At 43.7% G+C, this 27,162-nt stretch overlaps 3 protein-coding genes across 6 annotated transcripts in view; 1 reads left to right on the top strand and 2 right to left on the bottom strand.

The window, feature by feature from the left end:
* On the bottom strand, positions 1-26,100 carry LOC128686276 (uncharacterized). Its single transcript, XM_070089725.1, has 5 exons — positions 24,295-26,100; positions 14,459-14,510; positions 10,325-10,550; positions 8,844-8,960; positions 1-839 (listed from the first exon to the last, which is right to left on the bottom strand). Exons 1-5 carry the CDS (start codon positions 25,820-25,822, stop codon positions 474-476), a joined length of 2,289 nt encoding a protein of 762 aa, XP_069945826.1. The 5' UTR covers positions 25,823-26,100; the 3' UTR covers positions 1-473.
* LOC128690837 (uncharacterized) overlaps positions 1-27,162 on the bottom strand; it is a 480,921-nt gene that overhangs the window by 233,413 nt on the left and 220,346 nt on the right. The gene's annotated exons all lie outside the window — the stretch shown is intronic.
* Bet5 (blocked early in transport 5) overlaps positions 17,503-27,162 on the top strand; it is a 550,922-nt gene continuing 541,262 nt past the window's right edge. The window contains exon 1 of the mRNA XM_070089977.1: positions 17,503-17,526. The gene's annotated coding sequence lies outside the window, so the exon portion shown is untranslated. The remainder of the gene's footprint in view (positions 17,527-27,162) is intronic.

A 27,162-nucleotide genomic window follows, 5' to 3' on the forward strand; every position in this document is an offset into this window, starting at 1 on the left:
GGTTTAACGCTTAGTTTTCACTATAAAATAATACAAATAACTACAGTGAGAAAAGTGCCACATTTAGAGAAGCTAAGACAGATGTTCTTTTATATATATGTACTATAAGTGGATAAATAAGCAAAGACAGATACTCCCAAAAATATGCATTTGAGTAACTTAATCAAATCTCAGTGTTGGGATATGCTACACTTATGTAGCTTTAAAGCTTACTAAGCAGTTTGGAAAACTTTCCAGTGCCCCAATTACTGTGATTACGGTTAGTTTATAACATTACTGGTAATTAATACAGTACAAGTGCGGCCATAGATGTGGCATGAATATTCCTCCATGTCCTGGGTACAGTACCATAAGTTACACAATTCAGTAACGCTTGTTAACATTAAAAAGAGGAAAAGATGGGAAGATTTTATTTGAGAATATAATAACTCGTTTTATGTAAGTAGCTTTAATTTGAGAGATGGCCAAATATCTTAAAAGGACTTGCTGAAGACAAGACCCCAGTAGATGATATTGAAGAGAAAGATAATACCAGGGACCACCACATATCTGGACCACCAGAGTAATTTCTCAGCCTCAGGTGATGTGGGTCTAAAACTTTTCTCCACGGTTCTCCTAGGGTCGAAGGGCAGCACCTGAGTGAGCATTTTGTTTTCTGACATGTTGACCTGGTGTTCCACCACCGTGTGTAACACGATGACGAAGAAGAGAAGAAAGATACAGAAGAAGAACCACACGTCGATGAGCTTAACGTAGGCGGTGGTAGGGAGAGCATCAGAAGTGTTGCTGAACAGTGTGTATAGTACCAGCAACGTTGTCAAACTTACAGCCATCCGCACCTACAAGATGAAATCATCCCTAGAGTTAATTATTATTATTATTATTATCTAGAGGGAAGCGCTAAACCCGTAGGATTATACAGCGCCAGGGGGGGATGTGGAAGGCATTCAGGCTTAATTCGGGGAACTGGAGCAGAGGTCCAATTCCCTAAATCAAGAGCCCCTCACCAACATCAAGGAACCTTCCGTGAGGGGTCCTTAGGGCTAACCCCTTTGGAATATTAACCTAAGATAAAGCAACTAAGTAGTGTGTAGTGTGGTTTAGAAAGACACGTAAGCAAACACTATAACATATTTATTAGAAAACGTTTCGGTCCTGGGACCTTGATCACTTCAGAAGTGATCAAGGTCCCAGGACCGAAACGTTTTCTAATAAATATGTTATAGTGTTTGCTTACGTGTCTTTCTAAACCAACTTGTCGGTATTTATTACCAAGGTTTATACCAGTGTGTAGTGTAGCTTATTTCATTAGGTTGGTTCTCTTCCACTGTCTCTAGGTTGAGACCCACAACAGTCCACTAATACCTGTTTGCTGCTAAATGAACAAATGAGTCGAAATCAGACACTTTCACTTGAATCAAAAGCTCTACACTGAACAATGAAACATACAACATGCAAAGACTTAAATAATATATTAAATTCCTACCAGAACTCACGTTGATAAACCTCTTCAAGGGGGGCTCCTTGGCGTGGTGAAGAGGCTCTTGGTCTGAGGAATTAGACCTGTCGGTCTTCTTCCTCAGACCGAACCTAATTACCCCCCATTCTCCCCTCCCCTATCCCATCCTCCCCTTTTTCCATTCCTCCTCCTCCTCCCCACCCCTCCCTTTTGCCCTTCCTCTTTTTGGTCTTTGGGATTTCTCCCACATGCGCGCTAGTTCCTAGGTAGGGGAAAGGACACCGGGGTTCATCCCATTCCGTTGAGGTTCTTGGCAGTGGCATAGTTTGCCGTGGAATCTGGATCGCCTGGGGATGTTCCGATCCCTCTCCGGTATCCCGGAGTAGCTTTGGGTGTCTTTTGGGCGACAGGTGTATCTCTGGAAGCCACCTTTCGGATTCCGGGGGTGGTGGCCGAAGGAGGTATGCTTTGTGGCGGATATCCGGCTGCCCTCTCTTTTGTCCACTGAGGTAGCTCGGCAGATGTGAGGTTGCTATCCCGGATTGCTGGTTTACTGGCATGAAGGGTAGGGTATGGCACGGGTTCCATGCTGCATCTGCGCTAGGAGGCCTGGTCACAGACCGGGCCGCGGGGGCATTGACCCCCGGAACTCTCTCCAGGTAAACTCCAGGTAAACTCCAGGTGCTGAGGTCCTCTTGGGCGCGGAGGGAGATTTCCGGCCCTTTCATTCCTCCTGGGAACTATTCCTCCCCGCTCCCCCCTTTTTTTATTCTTTTTTTATTTTTATTTTCTTTTCTTCTTTCTTTTTTTTTCTTAAAAACAAAAAGCAAAGGAGTAACCTAACCATGGAGAACCCAATCTATGAACCCACTAACCCCGGGCCCCTTCTTGATACCGCACCCCATTCTGACCCTGCCTTGTGTTTAGACCACTCTTCGGACACTCCTGATGCCCCTGTACCTCTTGCTGGTGCTGTTTCCTCACCCGCTTCAGGTACCAGGGCTTCGACTAACTCCTTCGATTTGTCTGAACTCTGCTCTCCTTTGACTATGCTTCCGGCTTCTCCCTCTACAGTACGGCAATTTTCGAATCGCCCGTCCATTTCACGCCGGACCAACTCCGGTCCTACTCCTAAACGCCAACGTCAATCTCCTGATGATGCTCCTTCGTTACCTTCCCATTCTACTCGGAAAAGACCGACACATCAAGCACTCCCTCTCCACGCTCAGTTTCGGACCACACAATGGACTAAATTCTTTACTTTAAGACCGACTTCTTCTTCTGCCTACCTTTCTGACCATAGTATTGGCAAAGCGCTCCTGCGTCATGTTGGTAGAGATATTTCATTTCATACTCTCAAGAGCGGTATGCGCATCGTCACTGTCCAGAATGCTACCCAAGCTCATGATCTTTCTCTCCTTTCGAATATCGATACTATTCCTGTCACTATTGAAAAACATCTTTCTCTCAATTCTTGTAGTGGTACTGTCATCTGCCCCATACCATAGTCCAACAGAATTTCCAGTCATGTGGCAATGACATTCTTGAACAGCTGGAACTCCAGGATCTCCCAATCCTTAAAGTAGACACTTATGTCCTTCCTGCCCGGGGGCGGAGACTTTATCCTTGCAATGTGGCTCGTTTAACTTTTGACAGCCGAGAACTCTCGTCCTCTGTATATGTCGCGGGACATCGGTTACAAGTTCGAAAGGTGATACCTACACCGCAACAATGTAGAAATTGCTGGCGTTTTGGTCACCCAGCGAAATATTGCAGATCTATGGCCGAATGCCCAGTCTGTGGTGCCGACGACCATTCTAATACATCTTGCAGTCAACCTCCATCTTGCCTTAATTGTAATGAAGCTCACCCTTCGTACTCCCGCCATTGCCAGGTCTACTTAAATGAACGTGAAATCCGTTGCCTCAAAGAGGCAGAAGGTCTCCCTCATGCTATGGCAGTTACTCATCTCTGCCTCCAAGGGAGACTACCCTGTGTTTCTTATTCTCGTGTTTCAAAACATCCCCCCACTTTTGGGGTCCCATCTTCTGCAGCCTCCTCTGTTGTTACCCCTCCCATAGCCACTCTGGCATCTAATCCTTTTGCTGTCCTTGGCTCTGACGTCCCGACTACAACTCAGTCTGTTCTCACATCTTCGCGTCCTTCCTCACAAGCCCCAGTATCGACAAGACCTCGTACGACACCTAATACCAATCGCCCCTCTACTTCTCAGAAGTCCAACAAATCCACATTGCTCAAATCTTCTTTGCCCCTTCCTTCCCTTCTTCCACCTCCACACTTTACCTTTCCAGTCTCTGTACCTAGTTCTTCCCCTCTCTCTGGCTCTATTACAAGTGTGGAGATTCACCCTCCTCCTCGTACTATGCCTTCATAAGAACATAAGAAAGGAGGAACACTGCAGCAGGCCTGTTGGCCCATACTAGGCAGGTCCTTTACAATTCATCCCACTAACAACATTTGACTAACCCAATTTTCAATGCCACCCAAGAAACAAGCTTCGATGTGCAAGTCCCACTCAAATCCAACCCCTCCCACTCATGTACTTATCCAACCTAAATTTGAAACTACCCAAAGTCCTAGCCTCAATAACCCAACTAGGTAGACTGTTCCACTCATCAACTACCCTATTTCCAAACCAATACTTTCCTATGTCCTTTCTAAATCTAAACTTATCTAATTTAAATCCATTACTGCGGTTCTCTCTTGGAGAGATATCCTCAAGACCTTGTTAATATCCCCTTTATTAATACATATCTTCCACTTATACACTTCGATCAGGTCTCCCCTCATTCTTCGTCTAACAAGTGAATGTAACTTAAGAGTCTTCAATCTTTCTTCATAAGGAAGATTTCTAATGCTATGTATTAATTTAGTCATCCACCCCCGTCCCCTCCCAAGTTTCTCCCTCTTCTGCCACCTCCCAGGTTTCTGCCTCTTCTGTCCCCCCCCACACTTCATCTCCAGTCCCTTACACTCTTCCCTCCCCCTCTACTTTGGTACAGTCCATTACTGTCCCAATCTTTACTCACCCTCATCCTTCTATCTCCAATATGGTCTCCCATACATCTTTGAATTCAGAAACACTTGAAGCCATTTCAGAATATACTGCAGAGACTAAACCTTCAATGGACACTGATTCACTTCCTGTTCCTTCTCTTCCCTCTCCTCCATGTTTGCAATCCCATTCTTCGCAACGCTCCGTTCCTTCGCTACTTGAACGTCTTCCAATGCCACCACACGTTGACTTTTCTAACCCCTCTAGTCCGTAGGTGCCTTTACCTACAGATTCCTGGTATTTTCTTCATCGCCAATCATGGCCTATTTACAGTGGAATATCCGCGGCCTCAGGGGTAATCAGGGTGAGCTTCAGATGTTGCTTTCCAGGTTTTCCCCTGTTGGTGCTTGCTTACAAGAACCAAAATTACACTCGGCTGTTTTCCAACCTATCTCAGGCTATAATTTATTGTATTCTTCGGATCCTTTCTCAGATGGAACCTTTAATGAAAGTGCCCTTCTTCTACACAATGATATTCCGTACTGTCAACTATTCGTCCATACCTCGCTGCATTACACTGCAGCCTGTATCCACTTGAATAAGTGGTTTACAATATGTTCTTTATATCTCTCTCCTTCTCGAGCATTTTCTATCCCAGACTTTGCCTTTCTTGTTTCATCCTTACCACCACCACTTCTGTTACTTGGTGATTTTAATGCCCACCATTTCCTCTGGGGGGGTCTCAATGTAACTCACGTGGCATCCAGTTGGAGGCTTTTCTCGCTTCTCACTCCCTCCATGTTTTAAATACGGGTACTCCCACCCATTTTGATCCTCGTACTCATACTCTCTCTTGCATCGATCTATTAGTCTGCTCTTCCTCCACTGCACTAGACTTCACCTGGTCTGTTCTACCGGACTTACATGACAGCGATCATTTTCCAATCATTCTTACTTCTCCTTCCTATTCACCACCTTTCCGTAGCCCTCGCTGGCAATTTGATCGGGCAAATTGGGATCTTTACTCACACCTCACTGCTTTTAGTGAGGTTCCTTCTTCATCCTCCATTGATGAGCTCCTACACATCTTCTCGACGTCAGTTTATACTGCAGCTTCTCATTCTATACCCCAAACCTCAGGCAGACATTCTCAGAAGTGCGTGCCTTGGTGGTCTGCTGCTTGTGCTCGTGCAGTACGTTTGAAACGCGCTGCATGGGGCAGGTACTGGTACAATAGAACCGCTGAGAGACTTCTTGATTTTAAGCAGAAGCGTGCGATCACTCGCCGTGTCATCTGTGAAGCTAAATGCACTTGTTGGCGAGACTATGTTTCCACCATCACCTCTGCTTCTTCTATGAGTGCAGTCTGGAAAAAAGTGAGGAAATTGAGTGGTAAATACTCTCCTGACCCGGCTCCTGTTCTATGGGTCGCTGGTGTTGATGTAGCAAACCCTCTCGACGTTGCCATTGAACTTGGCACACATCTGTTCCGTATTTCCCGAGGGCTCCATCTATGCCCCTCGTTTCTTTCCTCAAAGTCTGCCAGAGAGTTAGTACCCTTGGACTTTTCTTCTCTCAGAGAAGAACAGTATAATGTGCCTTTTACACTTCAAGAACTAGAGGCAATGCTCTCAGCTTGCCGATCATCGGCAGCTGGGCCTGACGACATTCGTATTCGTATGTTGCAATATTTACATCGGTCAGCCCTTGTAGTCCTCTTACACCTCTTCAATCTTATTTGGGCACAAGGAGTTCTACCCCAGCTGTGGAAATCTGCCATTGTTCTCCCTTTCCGCAAACCGGGTACTACAGGACATGATGCCTCCCACTATCGTCCCATCGCTCTTACTAGTGCAGTTTGCAAAGTGATGGAACGTCTGGTAAATCGCTGTTTAATGTGGTATTTAGAGACACACAACAGTCTTTCCGCTAGTCAATATGGCTTTCGTAAGGGTCGTTCTACCATAGACCCCTTACTACGCTTGGATACGTATGTTCGTAATGCCTTTGCAAATAATCACTCAGTTATTGCCATATTTTTTGACCTTGAGAAGGCATATGACACAACTTGGAGGTATAATATTTTGGCCCAGGCCCATTCCGTAGGCCTCCGAGGCAATCTACCATCCTTCCTTAAGAACTTTTTAACTGACAGACATTTCCGTGTTCGAGTCAATAATGTTCTTTCCCCAGACTTCGTCCAAGCTGAAGGTGTCCCTCAGGGATGTGTTCTTAGCACAACACTTTTTCTCCTTGCTATAAATGATTTGGCCTCTGTTCTTCCACCCAATATTTGGTCATCACTTTATGTTGATGACTTCGCTATTGCTTGTGCAGGCGCTGACTGTCATCTTATTGCAGTTTCTCTCCAGCATGCAGTCGACCGTGTTTCCACTTGGGCCACCACGCATGGGTTTAAATTTTCAAGTACCAAAACTCACCAAATTACTTTCACTAGACGCTCTGTTATCTCCGATCATCCTTTGTATCTCTATGGCTCCCGTATCCCCGAACGTGATACAGTCAGGTTTCTAGGCCTTCTCTTTGACCGTAGGTTATCCTGAAAACCTCACATTACCTCTCTGAAGGCAACTTGTCACAGCCGGCTAAACCTTCTTAAAACCCTTGCTCATCTTTCCTGGGGAGCTGATCGTCGAACTCTGCTTCGCCTACATTCAGCCCTCGTTTTATCAAAACTCGATTATGGTGACCAGATTTATTCCGCGGCCTCTCCTGCTACTCCCTCTAGCCTTAACTCTATCCATCACCAAGGATTACGTTTATGCCTTGATGCTTTTCGCTCTTCCCCTGTTGAGAGCCTCTATGCAGAAGCGAATGTTCCATCCTTGTCTGATCGCCGTGATGCCCATTGCCTTCTCTACTATGTACGCTCTCACGATCTACACAATCCTTCCATTTATAGAATGGTCACCGATATTAGTAGACATTCTTTATTCGTTCGCCGCCCCTGTTTGCTCCGTCCCTTTTCTCTTCGCCTACATTCACTCTTGTCTTCCCTTCAGTTACCACCTTTATATGTTCATGTAGCATCTCACTTTTCCCTACCCCCCTGGGAAGTTCCAGCTGTTCGGGTCTGTTCTTTCTCACTCCCTTGCTCGAAAGCTCAACTGCCTACGGTAGCTTCCCGCTCTCTTTTTCTTGATCACTTCCACTCCCATTCTCATGCCACCACTGTGTACACAGATGGCTCTAAGTCTTCAGACGGCGTCGGATTCGCAGCAGTGTTTCCGGACAGCGTCGTGAGGGGGCATTTACTATCTTCGGCTAGCATTTTTACTGCTGAACTGTATGCCATTCTTGCAGCACTTATTCGTATCGCATCTATGCCTGTGTCATCATTTGTGGTAGTCTCAGACTCCCTTAGTGCTCTACAGGCTATACGAAAATTTGATACATCTCACCCCCTAGTTCTCCGTATCCAACTTTGGCTACGCCGTATCTTTACGAAGCATAAAGATATTATTTTTTGTTGGGTCCCTGGTCATGTTGACGTACAGGGCAATGAACAGGCAGACACTGCTGCACGGTCAGCAGTACATGACCTACCAATTTCCTATAGAGGTGTTCCATTTCTGGACTATTTTGCTACAATAGCTGCCCACCTTCACGCTCGTTGGCAACAACGTTGGTCAACTCTGCTTGGTAACAAACTTCATTCTATTAAACCGAGCATGGGTTACTGGCCGTCTTCTTGTCATCAGTGCCGTGGTTGGGAGACCACTCTCTCCCGTCTTCGCATTGGCCACACTCGTCTTACTCACAGGTATCTCATGGAGAGGCACCCTGTACCTCTCTGTGAGCAGTGTCAAGTTCCAGTATCGATTAGCCACATTCTGTTAGACTGCCCTCTCTATCAACGAGCACGCAGAATTTATCTCCAACGCCGTCTTCGTTCTACTACTCTCTCTTTACCTTCCCTTCTTGCTGATGGACCCTCCTTTAATCCTGACTCTCTCATTGACTTCTTGACAACGACTGATTTACTCCACAAACTCTGATGATGATACCTTACGCACTCCCCTCAGCCCTTTCTAGCTCAGTCTCTTGCTGCCCTTTACCCTTTCACCATCCACTGCCCCGCTGTTATCCGTAACCTATTACTCATCCACCTCCCTTTTGCCACCTGATGCCCTCGCTTCCTTCCTGCCCTGCAGCGCTGTATAGCCCTTGTGGCTTAGCGCTTCTTTTTGATAATAATAATAATAATAATCACGTTGATAAAAGAACTTCACGAACAGAGCTTGTTACCAAGAACCATAATATAATGAGCCAACAGTCAGGTTTTTTAATATGCATGTGATACATATAGCCGGACAAGTTTAAGACAAAGTTCTCTGGTTGTCTTACGTCCATGAGAGCAACATTGACGAAGAGTGTTGTGTAGCCTACCAGCTGCAACATAGCAGTGGGCAGGTACACCGTCAACACTATCATCTTCCATCGCCGTGACAACTCAAACTCCACCTGCAACAAATAAATGTTTGGCTTTAATGTAAAGTGTTTTTTTTCCTTAAGGCTGAATTTACATGCTAAAAGTCGTCTGGTATAGAGTTCTGTAGTCTACAAACATGTAGGCAGCTTGTTTGCTTAGCGGCCGGAGGATCGAGCCTCCACCACACCTGTGAATGACTCCCACGACTTTTGCTTCACTTAAAATTAATACGTAAATAAACTGTCTGGCCTACGATACCTGGTGAATAGTTTTTTATTAAACAACAATTTTGGACATCATCTTTGTGCTACTACCTATTACATATGCCAGTTACACAGTGAGAGCAAAGTTAACCATGTTTCCTTCTCATTCCACCACACAGGATGGGCGCCATGCAAAATATTGAAGTATGTCAGCTTGACCTAGGAAACTTCAGTAGGACAGTGAGGATATCGTCTAATATTCCAGCAAAAGTTCATCAACTCCGGGAGCTTCAAAGGATTTGTTCCAGCATAACTGAAATTACTATCCCTTAGGAGTTATCTCTCAAGATAGCCTATCTCAAATACAGGAGAACTGACATTCCTCGTGCCCGGCTAAATCTATTCAAGAGTTTAAGGTACATAAAAGGGCCCAGAATCTGGAACTCTGCCAGAAATCTTCGGAATTGACTCAGCCAGCATCTTCACAAAAATGTTAATAAGAAGCGCCTTATCTCCCTAACATATCCCAGCATCAACTAAATATGTAAAAATATAAATGAATATTTTCAATGTCATGAACATACGTACAACATTATAAACAATATATACTTACTCTGTAACCCTTCCAAACCTATAATTCTCTCTATTACACTTATTAAAGCCACATAGAATGTACTAATAGGATATTCAGTTATCTTGTATTTATTGTAAACTCCTAAATGTACACCTTATTGATATTGCCCTCTTAATCTTGGAACTTGTATGACCAGAGCTTTGGTTAGATGGGGAAGGAAGAAGGATGGGTAATGGAAATATGGAAAAAAGGGTGAGTTGGAGGAGGTTAAGTGGGATAATAAAGGTAACTGGCCTCATAATCTTAAGTTTACCAGAAATGCTCTGCATATACAGGGACTTACAGCATGTACACCTAATGTCATTCATTCTCTCTTGCACAAATACTGTATCATGCTGAAATAAAATATTATTATTATCTCCATTATTCGAGAGTGTGGGGGCCCCAGTAGACTATAAAACTTAGCTTTGTATCTGATTTAGTAACAAAATTGGTTGTTTTAAGCCAACTTTGATATGCAATCGTAGCGGGAATAAACAGGTAGTAAACAGCAGTGCACTTATTGTGTGGATTAAACGGGTAGAAAGAATAGCAGTATTACTGCGGCGTGTAAATGCACCTGTAGTGTGCTGTAGCGGGTCTCGTTGTTGCCAGCCTCGATGACGGTGATGAAGAACCTGGTGAGGAGGTAGGCTGGGAGTTTGGGATCCTCCAGGTACACCACTCGAGCCATATCTGAGGCGAACTTGACCAACTCCTTCCTGACGGTGAGTTCTAGTTCCAGAGCGCACTCCTGGTTGTCGAACGGGTAGTAGAACACGTCGAAGGAGCAGGCGAACACACCGCTGAGGATTATTAATTTAATTAATATCTCTATTACGTACCCCATACCTATCCCGTAGGCGGCAGTCAGCAGATTACACAAGCACATAATAGGTCCAGGGACTAGGCCTCAAAGTTTTGATAGCTAAGCAAGTTAGTGGTAATGAACTAGGGTCAGATTTACACAAGTTGGTTGTTTGTGTTCTCATCGATGCGAAGTGGATGCCTTGATTTTAAGAGAAGCTAGTCTCCTCTTCCTCGGACTGAACCTGTTAAATCCCCCTCCCATCCAGTTCAGCACTTTCTCTTGAATAGTAATAATAATAATTCATGTGCTGAACATGCCAATTTTCTCACTTCTTCAGTTAAGGACCAAGATGATATTCTTGTTTTGCTCCTCTGATGGCCAGATCGAGTGAATTTACATATCTATAGTGACTTATTTTGAGTGAGGAGGGATGAATTCTAGCTCTCGGTTCTACCTTATACATTTCGATCAACTGACTTGAAATAGACTGTCATATCTATTTGTTCTGACCCTATACGGAGTCCACTTAAAGTGCATCATTGTTTTTAAATCATTACTCTGCATCATGATTCACTTGGGATGATTTTTTACGATATCCCAGTGACCATGGCGTAATAGCGCACAAAATGCGTGCTAAAGGAATAACAGGAAAAGTCGGTCGATGGATCTATAATTTCCTCACTAACAGAACACAGAGAGTAGTAGTCAACAGAGTAAAGTCCGGGGCAGCTACGGTGAAAAGCTCTGTTCCACAAGGCACAGTACTCGCTCCCATTTTGTTCCTCATCCTCGTATCTGACATAGACAAAGATGTCAGCCACAGCACCGTGTCTTCCTTTGCAGATGACACCCGAATCTGCATGACAGTGTCTTCCATTGCAGACACTGCAAGGCTCCAGGCGGACATCAAATGTTTCAGTGGGCTGCAGAAAACAATATGAAGTTCAACGATGAGAAATTGCAATTACTCAGATATAGTAAACACGAGGAAATTAAATCTTCATTAGAGTATAAAACAAATTCTGGCCACAAAATAGAGCGAAACACCAACGTCAAAGACCTGGGAGTGATCATGTCGGAGGATCTCACCTTCAAGGACCATAACATTGTATCAATCGCATCTGCTAGAAAAATGACAGAATGGATAATGAGAACCTTCAAAACTAGGGATGCCAAGCCCATGATGACACTCTTCAGATCACTTGTTTTATCTAGGCTGGAATGTTGCTGCACACTAACAGCACCTTTCAAGGCAGGTGAAATTGCTGACCTAGAAAATATACAGAGAACCTTCACGGCACGCATAACCGAGATAAAACACCTAAATTACTGGGAGCGCTTGAGGCTCCTGAACCTGTATTCCCTGGAACGCAGGCGGGAGAGATACATGATTATATACACCTGGAAAATCCTAGAGGGACTAGTACCGAACTTGCACACGAAAATCACTCACTACGAAAGCAAAAGACTTGGCAGACGATGCAACATCCTCCCAATGAAAAGCAGGGGTGTCACTAGCACGTTAAGAGACCATACAATAAGTGTCAGGGGCCCGAGACTGTTCAACTGCCTCCCAGCATACATAAGGGGGATTACCAACAGACCCCTGGCAGTCTTCAAGCTGGCACTGAACAAGCACCTAAAGTCGGTTCCTGACCAGCCGGGCTGTGGCTCGTACGTTGGTTTGCGTGCAGCCAGCAGTAACAGCCTGGTTGATCAGGCTCTGATTTACCAGGAGGCCTGGTCACAGACCAGGCCGCGGGGGCGTTGACCCCCGGAACTCTCTCCAGGTAAACTCCAGGAAGTGTTATCTAGAGATGATAACATGAAAAGTTACCGATAAATGTGATAACAGGAAGTGTTACGAAGAAATGTGACAACGGAAAGTGTTACCAAGAAATAAGATAACCTAAAGTATTACCAAGAGAGGATAAGATAGCATGAAATGTTAACAAGAAATTGGATGGTGGGAATTGTTACCAAGAAATAGGATACCAGGAAGTGTTTACCTGGAGTTTACCTGGAGAGAGTTTCGGGGGTCAATGCCCCCGCGGCCCGGTCTGTGACCAGGCCTCCTGGTGGATCAGCGCCTGATCAACCAGGCTGTTGCTGCTGGCTGCACGCAAACCAACGTACGAGCCACAGCCCGGCTGATCAGGAACTGACTTTAGGTGCTTGTCCAGTGCCAGCTTGAAGACTGCCAGGGGTCTGTTGGTAATCCCCCTTATGTGTGCTGGGAGGCAGTTGAACAGTCTCCGGCCCCTGACACTTATTGTATGGTCTCTTAACGTGCTAGTGACACCCCTGCTTTTCATTGGGGGGATGGTGCATCGTCTGCCAAGTCTTTTGCTTTCGTAGTGAGTGATTTTCGTGTGCAAGTTCGGTACTAGTCCCTCTAGGATTTTCCAGGTGTATATAATCATGTATCTCTCGCTCCTGCGTTCCAGGGAATACAGGTTTAGAAACCTCAAGCGCTCCCAGTAATTGAGGTGTTTTATCTCCGTTATGCGCGCCGTGAAAGTTCTCTGTACATTTTCTAGGTCGGCAATTTCACCTGCCTTGAAAGGTGCTGTTAGAGTGCAGCAATATTCCAGCCTAGATAGAACAAGTGACCTGAAGAGTGTCATCATGGGCTTGGCCTCCCTAGTTTTGAAGGTTCTCATTATCCATCCTGTCATTTTTCTAGCAGATGCGATTGATACAATGTTATGGTCCTTGAAGGTGAGATCCTCCGACATAATCACTCCCAGGTCTTTGACGTTGGTGTTTCGCTCTATTTTGTGGCCAGAATTTGTTTTGTACTCTGATGAAGATTTAATTTCCTCATGTTTACCATATCTGAGTAATTGAAATTTCTCATCGTTGAACTTAATATTGTTTTCTGCAGCCCACTGAAAGATTTGGTTGATGTCCGCCTGGAGCCTTGCAGTGTCTGCAATGGAAGACACTGTCATGCAGATTCGGGTGTCATCTGCAAAGGAAGACACGGTGCTGTGGCTGACATCCTTGTCTATGTCGGATATGAGGATGAGGAACAAGATGGGAGCTAGTACTGTGCCTTGTGGAACAGAGCTTTTCACCGTAGCTGCCTCAGACTTTACTCTGTTGACGACTACTCTCTGTGTTCTGTTAGTGAGGAAATTATAGATCCATCGACCGACTTTTCCTGTTATTCCTTTAGCGCGCATTTTGTGCGCTATTACGCCATGGTCACACTTGTCGAAGGCTTTTGCAAAGTCTGTATATATTACATCTGCATTCTTTTTGTCTTCTAGTGCATTTAGGACCTTGTCGTAGTGATCCAGTAGTTGAGACAGACAGGAGCGACCTGTTCTAAACCCATGTTGCCCTGGGTTGTGTAACTGATGGGTTTCTAGATGGGTGGTGATCTTGCTTCTTAGGACCCTTTCAAAGATTTTTATGATATGGGATGTTAGTGCTATTGGTCTGTAGTTCTTTGCTGTTGCTTTACTGCCCCCTTTGTGGAGTGGGGCTATGTCTGTTGTTTTTAGTAACTGAGGGACGACCCCCGTGTCCATGCTCCCTCTCCATAGGATGGAAAAGGCTCGTGATAGGGGCTTCTTGCAGTTCTTGATGAACACAGAGTTCCATGAGTCTGGCCCTGGGGCAGAGTGCATGGGCATGTCATTTATCGCCTGTTCGAAGTCATTTGGCGTCAGGATAACATCGGATAGGCTTGTGTTATCAAGAAATAAGATAACATGAAAACAAGAGAACATAAAGTGCTACCAGGAAATAAGATAACAGTGTTACCAAAAGGGAGGATAACAAAAAAGTGTTACCAAAAGAGGATAACAGGAAATGTCAACAAGCACTATAATATCAGGAAGCATTACCAAGAAGATAATAGGAAGTATTACCAATGTACAAAGCATATATTACCTGTAGTGTAGCCTCTGCACCAGCATGGCAGACTTCCCATCATATACTGTGTCTGTCGAGGATAGTTATAGCATCGTTGAGAAATAAACGTTATAAATGTCGACACAAAGTATTGGCACAGAATATATCCAGTTAAATGCTATTAGGGTAGTAGGCACGTCGCCATGAACAAAATAGGTACTGATTAATACAATGAACACTGGGGTTCAATGTTAAAAGGAGCAATTATATTTATTTCTTCAGTTTGATCTAACTGAACATATATAAAAACGCTAAATAAAAGATACCAATACAGCTCTTTCTAGCTCAATACATAGTCAATACCAAATTCACTATATTAGACCATAGTGCAATTACTAGTGAGAGACGGGTGCTATTTTTAATTTGTATTTTTATATTATTAGATTAAATTCAGTTGTACTATAGCTCTTTCTAGCTCAATACATAGTCAATACCAAATTCACTATATTAGACCATAGTGCAATTACTAGTGAGAGACTAGTGCTATTTTTAATTTGTATTTTTATATTATTAGATTAAAACTATTGTACTATAGCTCATTCTAGCTCAAAACATAGACTCCACAAAAGTCATTATTAGACCTTAGTGCAATTACAAGTGAGAGTCCTGTTCTATTTTTAATTTGTATTTTTATATTACTAGTTTATACCTAGTTGTACTTTAGTTCATTCCAGCACAACACATAGACAACATCAACTTCATTATGTGTAGTAGTGACTATACTCTACATGACCAAAATACTCTAGCTATATACTTGTCCAAACTTCCCACCACTACAGATATCAGTACTAGAACTCAACACATAACTCAGGATATAAATAACAATAATTTAAACCTAGAAGATGATTGATCACATTGACCATGATCTAAACCTCCATAATCTGACACCCAATCAAAACCTATTGGAAAGTAACTGCCTTTATTACACAGCATCACAAGCCAGCACTATCCTAAACAATGCTAAAAGTCTATCAGTACTTAACTACAACATCAGGTCCTTAAGCAAACACTATGATGACCTCCTAGCACTCCTTGAATCACTAAAGATACCCTTCTCCTGCATTATTCTTACTGAGACCTGGGTTAAGCAGGACACAATAGATATCTACCCTCTACCAGGATACACAGCAATTCACAATTGCAGACCAAACCAAGTTGGGGGTGGTATTGCAATCTATTACTCTAACCAATTATCTTGTATTAGCACCACTTGCTTTAGTGATGAATATGGGGAATACATTTTTGCTAATTTTACTGTAAAAAACCTTAAGACGCCTATAACAATCGGTGCCATTTACCGGATACCTCACACAAACATCCCAAATTTCAGTGAGAAATTAAAGTCACTAATAACAAACAGACAAATGAATAAGCACCACCTTCTCTTAGCTGGAGACTTCAACATCAACCTTGGCTTACTAGATGATCAGCCTGTAACTGACTTCATCAACAATATGAACAACACACTTCTCATACCTACAATAACTAAACCAACCAGGCTCACTGAGACAAGTGCAACCATAATAGACCGCATATGGACCAATATACTAGCCCCCCTTAAATCAGGGATAATCACAGATAGCACTACAGACCACTACCCTACCTTCCTCCTGACAAACATTAGTAAACCACCACTTGAATACAACAAAGTCTCATTTAGACTCCATGACAAGGCCTCAGTAAGGAAGTTCACAGCTGACCTAGAGACTGTTGACTGGCCTACAGAATTCTCCAAGGCCAATGGTATTGATGACTGGACAGACATTTTTCTTAACAAATTACTTAGACTATACAACAAACATTGTCCTATAAAAACAAAACAGATCACAAACAAACTGCTTGGTTGCCCAATAACTCAGCGTGCCAGCGTGTCAGCGTGCCTCGTTGTGCTCCCGGTTTTCTCGTGTTTTCACGGTCGCTCTTACGTGCTAGAACTTTAATTTGTGTCATCAATCCTATACGATACATCCCTCTAGCGCCTGGAACCAATCTTGGGCGGAAAACATTATATACTGAGTCAAAAAAGGAGAATTAGTGTGCACTGCGTAGCAGAGTTTACTGCCAGAGGGGAATCATAGGCCTATGTCCCGTGTGGAAAAAAATAATAATAATTGAACTTTTCATGTCAGAGGAAAGAAAGTCTCCCTGATATCATTGAGTATACATAGTGTATAGTGTATACTACAGTGGCTCCCTAGTATATTGATGATAAAGGCTAAAGTGTCATTTGAAAACAGGTGAATTTGTAAATGAAGGGATAAGCCTATAGAGGAAGGTGCCAGAAGTCGCCAGAAACTTACCACAGGTCAGCTGTTTTTAATAATCTTCCTGGCCTGCTAGTGTACTCGCATATAATCTAGTGATACCAGTGAATAGCAGAATACAGTGTTGTAGTAGCAACTAACCAGTATTATAATGGTACTTAGTGGAGTGGAGTGACTTTCATTAGTTTCTTTTCTTGAAATACGAGACGTTACTGTGAATTTCATATAACCTGTAGTTACCAGCGATACAACCTGTAGTTACCAGCGGTCGCATTATACACAACGAGAAGCAATTATTACTACAGAAAAAGCGTCCTTCCTCCAAAATTTGCACCAGTCAACTATAGTGATAATATAGCATTTATTGCGGTGGAGACAGAAAAAAAAAAAAAAAAAAGAAAAGCCAGATACAGCGATTGATAAACAAGGAGGTGACCGTTCGTCATTGTAGGAGCTGCCAGATATCACCGGCTCTTCAACACGCAAGTTATACTTTTGTATCAGTCAAATCACATATTACTCGGGTAGATAATTTCCAGTAGATCCTTCATGTGTTAGCTCAAATCACCGACCAGTATGTTTTAAATAAGTGACCCACTGATCAGAGCAGATCGACTGGTCCAAACCCTTGACTGGTCCGAACCCTTGACTGGTCCGAACCCTTGACTGGTCCGAACCCGGGACTGGTTTCAAACAGTTTCGTTGGACAATAAAGCAGACTGTAAATGGATGGGGTTGTAGGCGCCCTTATAAACACAAACATTAAAAATCAGGAACGTGACGGTAAGCTGTCCAATATACAAAAAGAGTTAGAAACAGAAATACAAATAGCTAGAGCTTCATTTAAGGTTATTAATATAATATTCAAGAGGTTGCTAGTAGAATTGCAGTAAATCAACCATTCAAATCATTATGAAGCTGTGTGTAGTCTGTGGTCAGTCAAACAAACGGGCCTCCACATGGATAAATTGTCATTTTTGTGGAAATTGGTGTCACGCCCCTTGTGCAGATATCCCAGAACTAGCTACAAGCAGTATTAAAACAGAGAAGTGTTTCTGGGTATGCCCAAATGAGGAAAATCTGTGGACTAAAATCACAAGGGTATTAAAAGAGGACAACATCAAAGCTGCTTTCATAGAAAACCTGGAAGCTTTCTACAACAGATGGGAACATAAAAAGTCTGGGCTGAATGGTACTGCCCTTGATACTGGCCATGTAGTCACAAACTGTAAGGCTGGAGGTGATGTCCTGGGAGACAGTAATAGTAAAGCTGGAGGTGCTGTCCTGGGAGACAGTAATGGTGAAGCTGGAGGTGCTGTCCTGGGAGACAGTAATGGTGAAGCTGGAGGTGCTGTCCTGGGAGACAGAAATGGTGAAGCTGGAGATACTGTCCTGGGAGACAGTAATGATGAAGCTGGAGATTTTGTCCAGGTAGTCGGGAATTATACGCAGGAAGGAATACATATAAATGACCACATAGGGGATAGGAGCCATAGTAGGGAAACAAGTGTAGTCAAAGATAAGATAAAACCAATATTGCAAACTAGAAATACCGCAGGAAATAGCAAACAAGAGGACTCCAATAGCAATAGTGAGGATAAATTACCAAAAACAACTGGTGGGAGCTCCATTGTTGGTGCTAGGGAGGATAGAAGTAAGACAGGGAAACATGCACCAACAGGGAATACAGTCACAGAAACCCAAGGCAAGCGGAAACCAAGCCTGTGCACATACTATGCACTTGGTATCTGCTGGCATGGGAAATCTGGAAAAACAGATGGGACGTGCAACTATGACCACCCTAGAAAATGCCATGCCCATATGACAACAGGAAAATGCAAACTCCCTTCCTGTAAGCTTTTTCACCCTGAAATGTGTACCTCTTCAGTACAGGAAAGACTGTGCTATAACTTAAATTGCCAGGCATACCATCTAAAGGGGACAAAAAGATACAAAACATCCAGGCCATGGGAAAACCTGGGTAGCCACAGCCACTCAAGAGGGAGAGGTTTTTTAGTGCCAGGAAGGAAAAAAAACTGGCAGGAAATGGCAGAAATCGTACACCAAATCCAGTCATTCCTGGAGTGGAACCACAGTCGATGGCCTCCACTCCAAACCAACAGATACAGATACTAATGCCGGAAAAAAATCCCCCCCCCAGTACCAACAATACCACCAGTCCGATAACATTCTTCTTTGCAAATATACAGGGTCTAAAGCCAGCAACAAACAACAAAATACCTTTCATCCGTGGACTGCTTGCAGAGGCAAAGGCAATGTTCGCGGCTTTCACTGAGACCCACATAAAGGATCACTTGGACAATGAAATATGGATCCCAGGTTACAACCTATACAGATGTGACAGAGTGAACAGGCAAAAGGGGGGGGGGGTTGGCCTGTACATTGCAGAGTCACTTGTTTGCACAGAACTGCTTAATGCCTCAAATGACGTAGTGGAAGTTTTAGCAGTAAAGGTCGAGAACCAAAACCTAGTCATTGTGGTAGTCTACAAGCCTCCGGATGCAACATCCCAGCAATTCCAGGAACAGCTGTTAAAAATTGACCACTGTCTGGAAAATCTTCCAGCTCCTGCACCCAACATCTTGCTCCTGGGGGATTTCAACTTAAGGCACCTAAAATGGAGGAATATAGCAAATAATATTGTTGCAGTAATAACACCAGGAGGCAGCTCTGATGAAAACTCACACTCACACGAGCTTTTAAATCTCTGCACAAAATTCAATTTAAACCAGCAAATAATAGAGCCTACTAGACTGGAGAATACACTAGACCTCATATTCACTAACAATGATGATCTGATAAGAAATGTCACCATATCAAAAACAATATACTCAGATCACAACATAATTGAGGTTCAGACATGTATGCGAGGAGCCCCAGACCGACAAAATGAGACTAGTCACGAGGGAGCATTCACCAAATTCAACTTCAATAACAAAAACATAAAGTGGGACCAAGTAAACCAAGTCCTAACCGATATAAGCTGGGAAGATATACTAAGCAACACAGACCCAAACTTATGCCTAGAACAGATTAACTCGGTGGCACTCGATGTATGCACAAGGCTTATTCCTCTAAGAAAAAGGAGGAGTAGATGTAAAATAGAAAGAGACAGGCGCTCCCTTTACAGGCGACGGAAAAGAATAACAGAGCGGCTAAAAGAGGTCAATATATCTGAAATGCGCAGGGAGACACTGGTCAGAGAAATAGCAAGCATCGAACTTAAGCTAAAAGAATCCTTTAGGAGTCAGGAATCGCGGGAAGAACTAAAAGCTATAAATGAAATCGAAAGAAACCCAAAGTATTTCTTCTCCTATGCCAAATCAAAATCGAGAACAACGCCCAGTATTGGGCCCCTACTTAAACAAGATGGGTCCTACACAGATGACAGCAAGGAAATGAGTGAGCTACTCAAGTCCCAATATGACTCAGTTTTTAGCAAGCCGCTAACCAGACTGAGAGTCGAAGATCAAAATGAATTTTTTATGAGAGAGCCACAAAATTTGATTAACACAAGCCTAACCGATGTTATCCTGACGCCAAATGACTTCGAACAGGCGATAAATGACATGCCCATGCACTCTGCCCCAGGGCCAGACTCATGGAACTCTGTGTTCATCAAGAACTGCAAGAAGCCCCTATCACGAGCCTTTTCCATCCTATGGAGAGGGAGCATGGACACGGGGGTCGTCCCTCAGTTATTAAAAACAACAGACATAGCCCCACTCCACAAAGGGGGCAGTAAAGCAACAGCAAAGAACTACAGACCAATAGCACTAACATCCCATATCATAAAAATCTTTGAAAGGGTCCTAAGAAGCAAGATCACCACCCATCTAGAAACCCATCAGTTACACAACCCAGGGCAACATGGGTTTAGAACATGTCGCTCCTGTCTGTCTCAGCTACTGGATCACTACGACAAGGTCCTAAATGCACTAGAAGACAAAAAGAATGCAGATGTAATATATACAGACTTTGCAAAAGCCTTCGACAAGTGTGACCATGGCGTAATAGCGCACAAAATGCGCGCTAAAGGAATAACAGGAAAAGTCGGTCGATGGATCTATAATTTCCTCACTAACAGAACACAGAGAGTAGTCGTCAACAGAGTAAAGTCCGAGGCAGCTACGGTGAAAAGCTCTGTTCCACAAGGCACAGTACTAGCTCCCATCTTGTTCCTCATCCTCATATCCGACATAGACAAGGATGTCAGCCACAGCACCGTGTCTTCCTTTGCAGATGACACCCGAATCTGCATGACAGTGTCTTCCATTGCAGACACTGCAAGGCTCCAGGCGGACATCAACCAAATCTTTCAGTGGGCTGCAGAAAACAATATGAAGTTCAACGATGAGAAATTTCAATTACTCAGATATGGTAAACATGAGGAAATTAAATCTTCATCAGAGTACAAAACAAATTCTGGCCACGAAATAGAGCGAAACACCAACGTCAAAGACCTGGGAGTGATTATGTCGGAGGATCTCACCTTCAAGGACCATAACATTGTATCAATCGCATCTGCTAGAAAAATGACAGGATGGATAATGAGAACCTTCAAAACTAGGGAGGCCAAGCCCATGATGACACTCTTCAGGTCACTTGTTCTATCTAGGCTGGAATATTACTGCACTCTAACAGCACCTTTCAAGGCAGGTGAAATTGCCGACCTAGAAAATGTACAGAGAACTTTCACGGCGCGCATAACGGAGATAAAACACCTCAATTACTGGGAGCGCTTGAGGTTTCTAAACCTGTATTCCCTGGAACGCAGGAGGGAGAGATACATGATTATATACACCTGGAAAATCCTAGAGGGACTAGTACCGAACTTGCACACGAAAATCACTCACTACGAAAGCAAAAGACTTGGCAGACGATGCACCATCCCCCCAATGAAAAGCAGGGGTGTCACTAGCACGTTAAGAGACCATACAATAAGTGTCAGGGGCCCGAGACTGTTCAACTGCCTCCCAGCACACATAAGGGGGATTACCAACAGACCCCTGGCAGTCTTCAAGCTGGCACTGGACAAGCACCTAAAGTCAGTTCCTGATCAGCCGGGCTGTGGCTCGTACGTTGGTTTGCGTGCAGCCAGCAGCAACAGCCTGGTTGATCAGGCGCTGATCCACCAGGAGGCCTGGTCACAGACCGGGCCGCGGGGGCGTTGACCCCCGAAACTCTCTCCAGGTAAACTCCAGGTAGGATCTAATCTCGCCAGTAAAATCCCACATACCAATGCCCATGCCGGGGACTACCTAGATGGGAATTTCCCTAATTCCTTCTATCTTGCACCAACTGAGCCCACGGAAGTCACCGAGATTATAAAGTCACTTAAAAATAACTCGGGGAATCTGTCTCATGTCCCACCATTACTGTACAAGCGAGCGGCCCATATCCTTTTGCATGCTATTTCATTACTCTTTAACAAGTCACTTGAGACTAGCACCTTCCCGAAACTACTCAAGATGGCAAGGGTTACACCAATACATAAAGGTGGTGACCCTACAGACTTAAACAACTATATGCCAATATCTAACTTACCATTGCTATCCAAAATCTTTGTGAAACTCGTGCACAGGAGACTGTATTCATTTATAACGGCTCAAAACATACTCAACCCCTGCCAATTTGGATTCAGGAAAAATAAAAGCACTAATGATGCAATCATAAAAATGCTAGATCTGCTTTACACAGCATTGGAAAATAAGGAATATCCACTAGGAATTTTTATTGACCTAAGAAAAGCTTTTGACACACTAGACCACGACATCCTACTCCACAAACTTGATCATTACGGTATAAGAGGCCATGCGCTTGCTTATTTCAAATCTTACATTACTAATAGGTATCAGCATGTCACCATTAAAGACACAGCATCAGCAACACGGCCACTTGATACTGGAGTTCCGCAGGGAAGTGTCCTTGGTCCCCTGCTCTTCCTCATATACATCAATGACCTTCCAAACGTATCCCAACACCTGAAACCCATTCTCTTTGCTGACGACACGACTTATGTCATCTCTCACCCTAATCTTGCCACCCTCAACACCACTGTGAATGAGGAGCTGATCAAAATATCGACTTGGATGACAGCCAATAAACTTACGCTTAACACTGACAAAACCTACTATATTATGTTTGGTAGCAGAGCAGGAGATGCACAAATTAACATTAAGATTGACAACACTCTAATTACCAGAAATAATGGGGGCAAATTCCTAGGCTTATACCTTGACAACAACCTGAATTTCAGCACCCATATCCAGCATATAACCAAAAAAGTATCCAAAACGGTTGGGATCCTCTCCAAGATACGATACTACATGCCGCAAAATGCCCTTCTCACACTATACCACTCACTTATTTATCCATACCTCACCTATGCTATTTGTGCTTGGGGATCAACTGCAGCAACACACCTAAAGCCAATAATAACCCAACAAAAAGCTGCAGTAAGAATAATCACTAAATCCCATCCCTGGCAACACACCCCCCCCCCACTCTTCATAGACCTAAACTTACTCCCTGTTCAGTACATCCACACTTACTACTGTGCAATCTACATCTACAGGGCCTTAAACTCTAATATCAACCTTGACCTAAAACGCTTTCTTGATAGTTGTGACAGAACCCACAGGCATAACACCAGACATAAACATCTCTACGACATTCCCGTGTCCGACTAAACCTTTACAAAATTTCAATGTATGTCAAAGGCCCTAAAATCTGGAATACCCTACCTGAGAACTCTAGAACTGCAGACACATTCATCACCTTCAAAACTACCATTAGAAAACATCTTATCTCCCTGATACACCCTGTCAACTAACTACACGAATACCACCTGGTGGTTCACACTTACACTCACTGACTCATTTGACCATAAACAGAAATATTAATCTCAATCTTAAAATAATGAATCCTGTGATACTCCAATACTGAAACTATGTACTGTGCCAAAACAAAAGCACTCACATTGCTAAACTCACAAACTAGTATTTAGTCACTTAGCCATAATACCAACTTACCTCATAATTTGTAATATTTTACAATTAAGAATAAAACTAAGTCTGCCCGAAATGCCTAGCCATGCTAAGCGTTCTAGTGGTACACTCTGTAATCACTATTTTACTACATGTAAACCACACAATAACCAAATTTCTGTAAACTCAGCATTGTAATCCTTATAGAGAATAAACTTTGAATTTGAATTTGAATTTGAATTTGAAAAGTATCACTGGTTTTAATGAGTTTGTTACTAAGCGGAGTGTTGTTGAAAGCCACAAATATTATAACACCTACTGTTCCCAGTTTCAAGGATCAGGGAATGACTATCTCATTTTCTGTCTCCAATAAGCACTGTAGTGAATAGAAAAGCAACTGATTGACGACACGTCTTCAAAATAAAGATACTCAGGAGTTGAACATGTGTCTGTTTCATCAAGTTTCAGGCACTATATACCATTAGGATTATAAGGAAGACAATATAGTTAAGTGAGAGTAAGAATGTATGAGTTGACTCACCCATCCTGACGTTGTTGTAGTCTGGTGGGAGTGGATCACCGATCTTGTCTAAGGAAACATCCTCTGACAGGAGTTTGATGTTACCGTCGTACACGTTGGGGAAATTGAGACTGGGCTTCCACACTCTATTCCTATCCACATCTGAAAGTTTATTCCACTCCAGAGTCTCTCCCAGGTTCTGGTATTTGATCCTCGGGTCAGTCCACCTTGTCTCCACTGTGAACTCCACATTGATTATGCGACGGATGTCGCTAATCTCCATGAAGCGGAGGATGTCCACAGTGGATTCCAGGAAGATAGCCTGACCCTCGAGCTCATTGTCTGGTGGCCGCTCAGCACGGTAACCCTTCGGCAGGATGAACAGTTGACAGTCCTCCTCGTCAGAAAGGTCAATGCAGTCGTCCTTGGCATTGCACCGACGTTCCTTTGGAATACAGTCACCGTTGGCACAGGTAAACTGGTCGTTATCACAAATGGAGAAGCTTAGCTGTAGTTTGGTTCCTATCAGTTGGTTGCACATGGACCTCTGGAGCATCCAAATGTTACGACCAATCGGATAAGAGTCTTTGGATGGCACTTTTAAGACGGCAACGACTTCCCCCGTCGTGGTGTCAAACATCTCCCAAGTGTATGTGTCTGTTTTGTATACCATGAAACCATAGTAACCGTGCAAGTAAGGCTTCTCTCCTTTGTACCCGAGTACTTCGTAGTAAGTCTCTGCTTCGTCAGAAAAACAAAAGCCTCTCAGACGAAGCGGTGAAGTCCGATTCACTTCGCAAGGAACACAGGCGGGCCACTTGATAACACAAGAGGTGTCTACCCATAGTCCGTTGGGCAGAAACATCAACATGCAGTTTTCTCCAGTTCCTCCGTTGGGTTCGTTAAGCTCAAACTGGGTCTGAGCTATCGAGTTGTCGGTAAACTTTCTCCAGACGTCTTCCTGTACCTCGTCAGTCACTCCAATCCACAAATGGTAATTCGAGAGGCAGTTTTCAGCAAAACGAAGCGACTCTTTGTGAAGTGCTCTGTTTTCGTCTTTGTTGTTGGGGGTGTACACGTCGTAGCCTATTCTGCGACAAGTCCAGCGCGACTCTGCCATGTACTGTGCCTCAGGGAAGATCACGTACTCAACCGATTTCTGGCAGAAGTACTCAGGCTTCACCAACTCAACAGTGGCGTTCCCGAGTAGTTCCACGTCCTCCCTATCAGTGGAGAAGATATTTCCCAGTGGTGCTTTAGTACACGACGACTGCTGCGCCACCTCCTCCGCTGTAAGAGACCTGTTCCAGATGTTAACCTGAGCCATGTGACCGCGGAAGCTTTGGTCAGTATCATAGCCTCCTGCCAAAAGATCCTGCTCTTGTCCTATGGTGATGATGCCCTTGAGCGGGAGCGGTACCTTGTGGGGTACGCTGAAGGGACCTCGGGCAGCCAGTTTACCATGGATGTAGGCGCGGTACTCACCGTGATGGAAGTTGTGGCAGTAGTGACTCCAGGAGTGGAGCCCGATGGCATTGGTCATGTTCATGAAGCCGTACTGACGAACCCCATTGTAGTAGAACCCATGGTGCTCTCCTCGCCGGTCTGTTCAACACACATGACTCCATCTTTGTAATAATTTCATGGCTTCATCTGTTACCCAGAACTTTGTTTATTATTTCTACCTCTTTATCACTAGTAATCTAATTACGACTCTAATGTTCTTTGCGTTTGATGATTATTCAACTTCTTTTTGTGAATATTTACGCTACTCTATAACATTTTTTTTATTTTCACGTTGGTGAGAAATTTCCTTGTACGTATAAACTCATATTTGCATAATTCTGTAAATTAACTGTCTGTAACATGCGCCTTTATTTCTGAAGAAAATCTTCCATGAGAAGCCTTCTTAGATCTTTTGTGAAAATCTATGCAAAAGTCGAAATTTGGTGGCTAGGGGACATGTTTTGGAGTCTGAAATCATTTTTGTAAACCAAGTGAAATTCTACATTATCTTTTATTCTTGTTGAACCTTTTCTAACTGCTATGATGTTCAAGGTTCATATATATACTCTGGCAATAGATTCTTATCCTCCTTTTTTGAGGATTTAATAAGTTTTAGTATTTTATTTATAACAATAATCCCGAAAGAGGATAGACAGATTTTTAAACTTAAATATAAATAAATTCATTTGTTTGACTTAACTGAACTGAGCTATTCTAGGTAATTTACACATGCTATTATGTAAGACAATTATAAAAATCTAAACTTGTGTGTTTTACCTCAATAAACTTCACTGTCTTAAAGTAGGAAGGCAGGAAAGAAGGAATTTAGAGGAAGGAGAGAGTAACTTACACATGTGTAGAACATCGTTGTCCTGGTCAGAGGTGGCGATGGAGATGTGACTCTCGTAGCTCATGAGTACTACCGGGCGAGCCCTCAGACACACGGTCACCTCAGGGAACTCTGACACCTCTCCCTGCAACACACACTCACACTTCAGGGAACTGTGACACCTCTCCCTGCAACACACACGGTTACCTCAGGGAACTGTGACAACTCTCCCTGCAACACACACGGTCACCTCAGGGAACTGTGACACCTCTCCCTGCAACACACACGGTTACCTCAGGGAACTGTGACACCTCTCCCTGCAACACACACGGTCACCTCAGGGAACTGATACCTCTCCCTACAACACACACGGGCACCTCAGGGAACTGTGACACCTCTCCCTGCAACACACACGGTCACCTCAGGGAACTGTGACAACTCTCCCTGCAACACACACGGTCACCTCAGGGAACTGTGACACCTCTCCCTGCAACACACACGGTCACCTCAGGGAACTGTGACAACTCTCCCTGCAACACACACGGTTACCTCAG

This window comes from Cherax quadricarinatus, chromosome 1, assembly GCF_038502225.1.
Source record: "Cherax quadricarinatus isolate ZL_2023a chromosome 1, ASM3850222v1, whole genome shotgun sequence".
Taxonomy (NCBI): Eukaryota; Metazoa; Arthropoda; class Malacostraca; order Decapoda; family Parastacidae; genus Cherax; species Cherax quadricarinatus.

Coding starts and splice junctions, on each gene's coding strand:
- LOC128686276 (XM_070089725.1), bottom strand. CDS start 25,822: ATGAACATGACCAATGCCATCGGGCTCCACTCCTGGAGTCACTACTGC. Junction 8,961..10,324: donor CCCGCTACAGCACACTACAG/GTGCATTTACAC, acceptor TATTTGTTGCAG/GTGGAGTTTGAGTTGTCACG. Junction 840..8,843: donor TCAATGTTGCTCTCATGGAC/GTAAGACAACCA, acceptor TTCATCTTGTAG/GTGCGGATGGCTGTAAGTTT.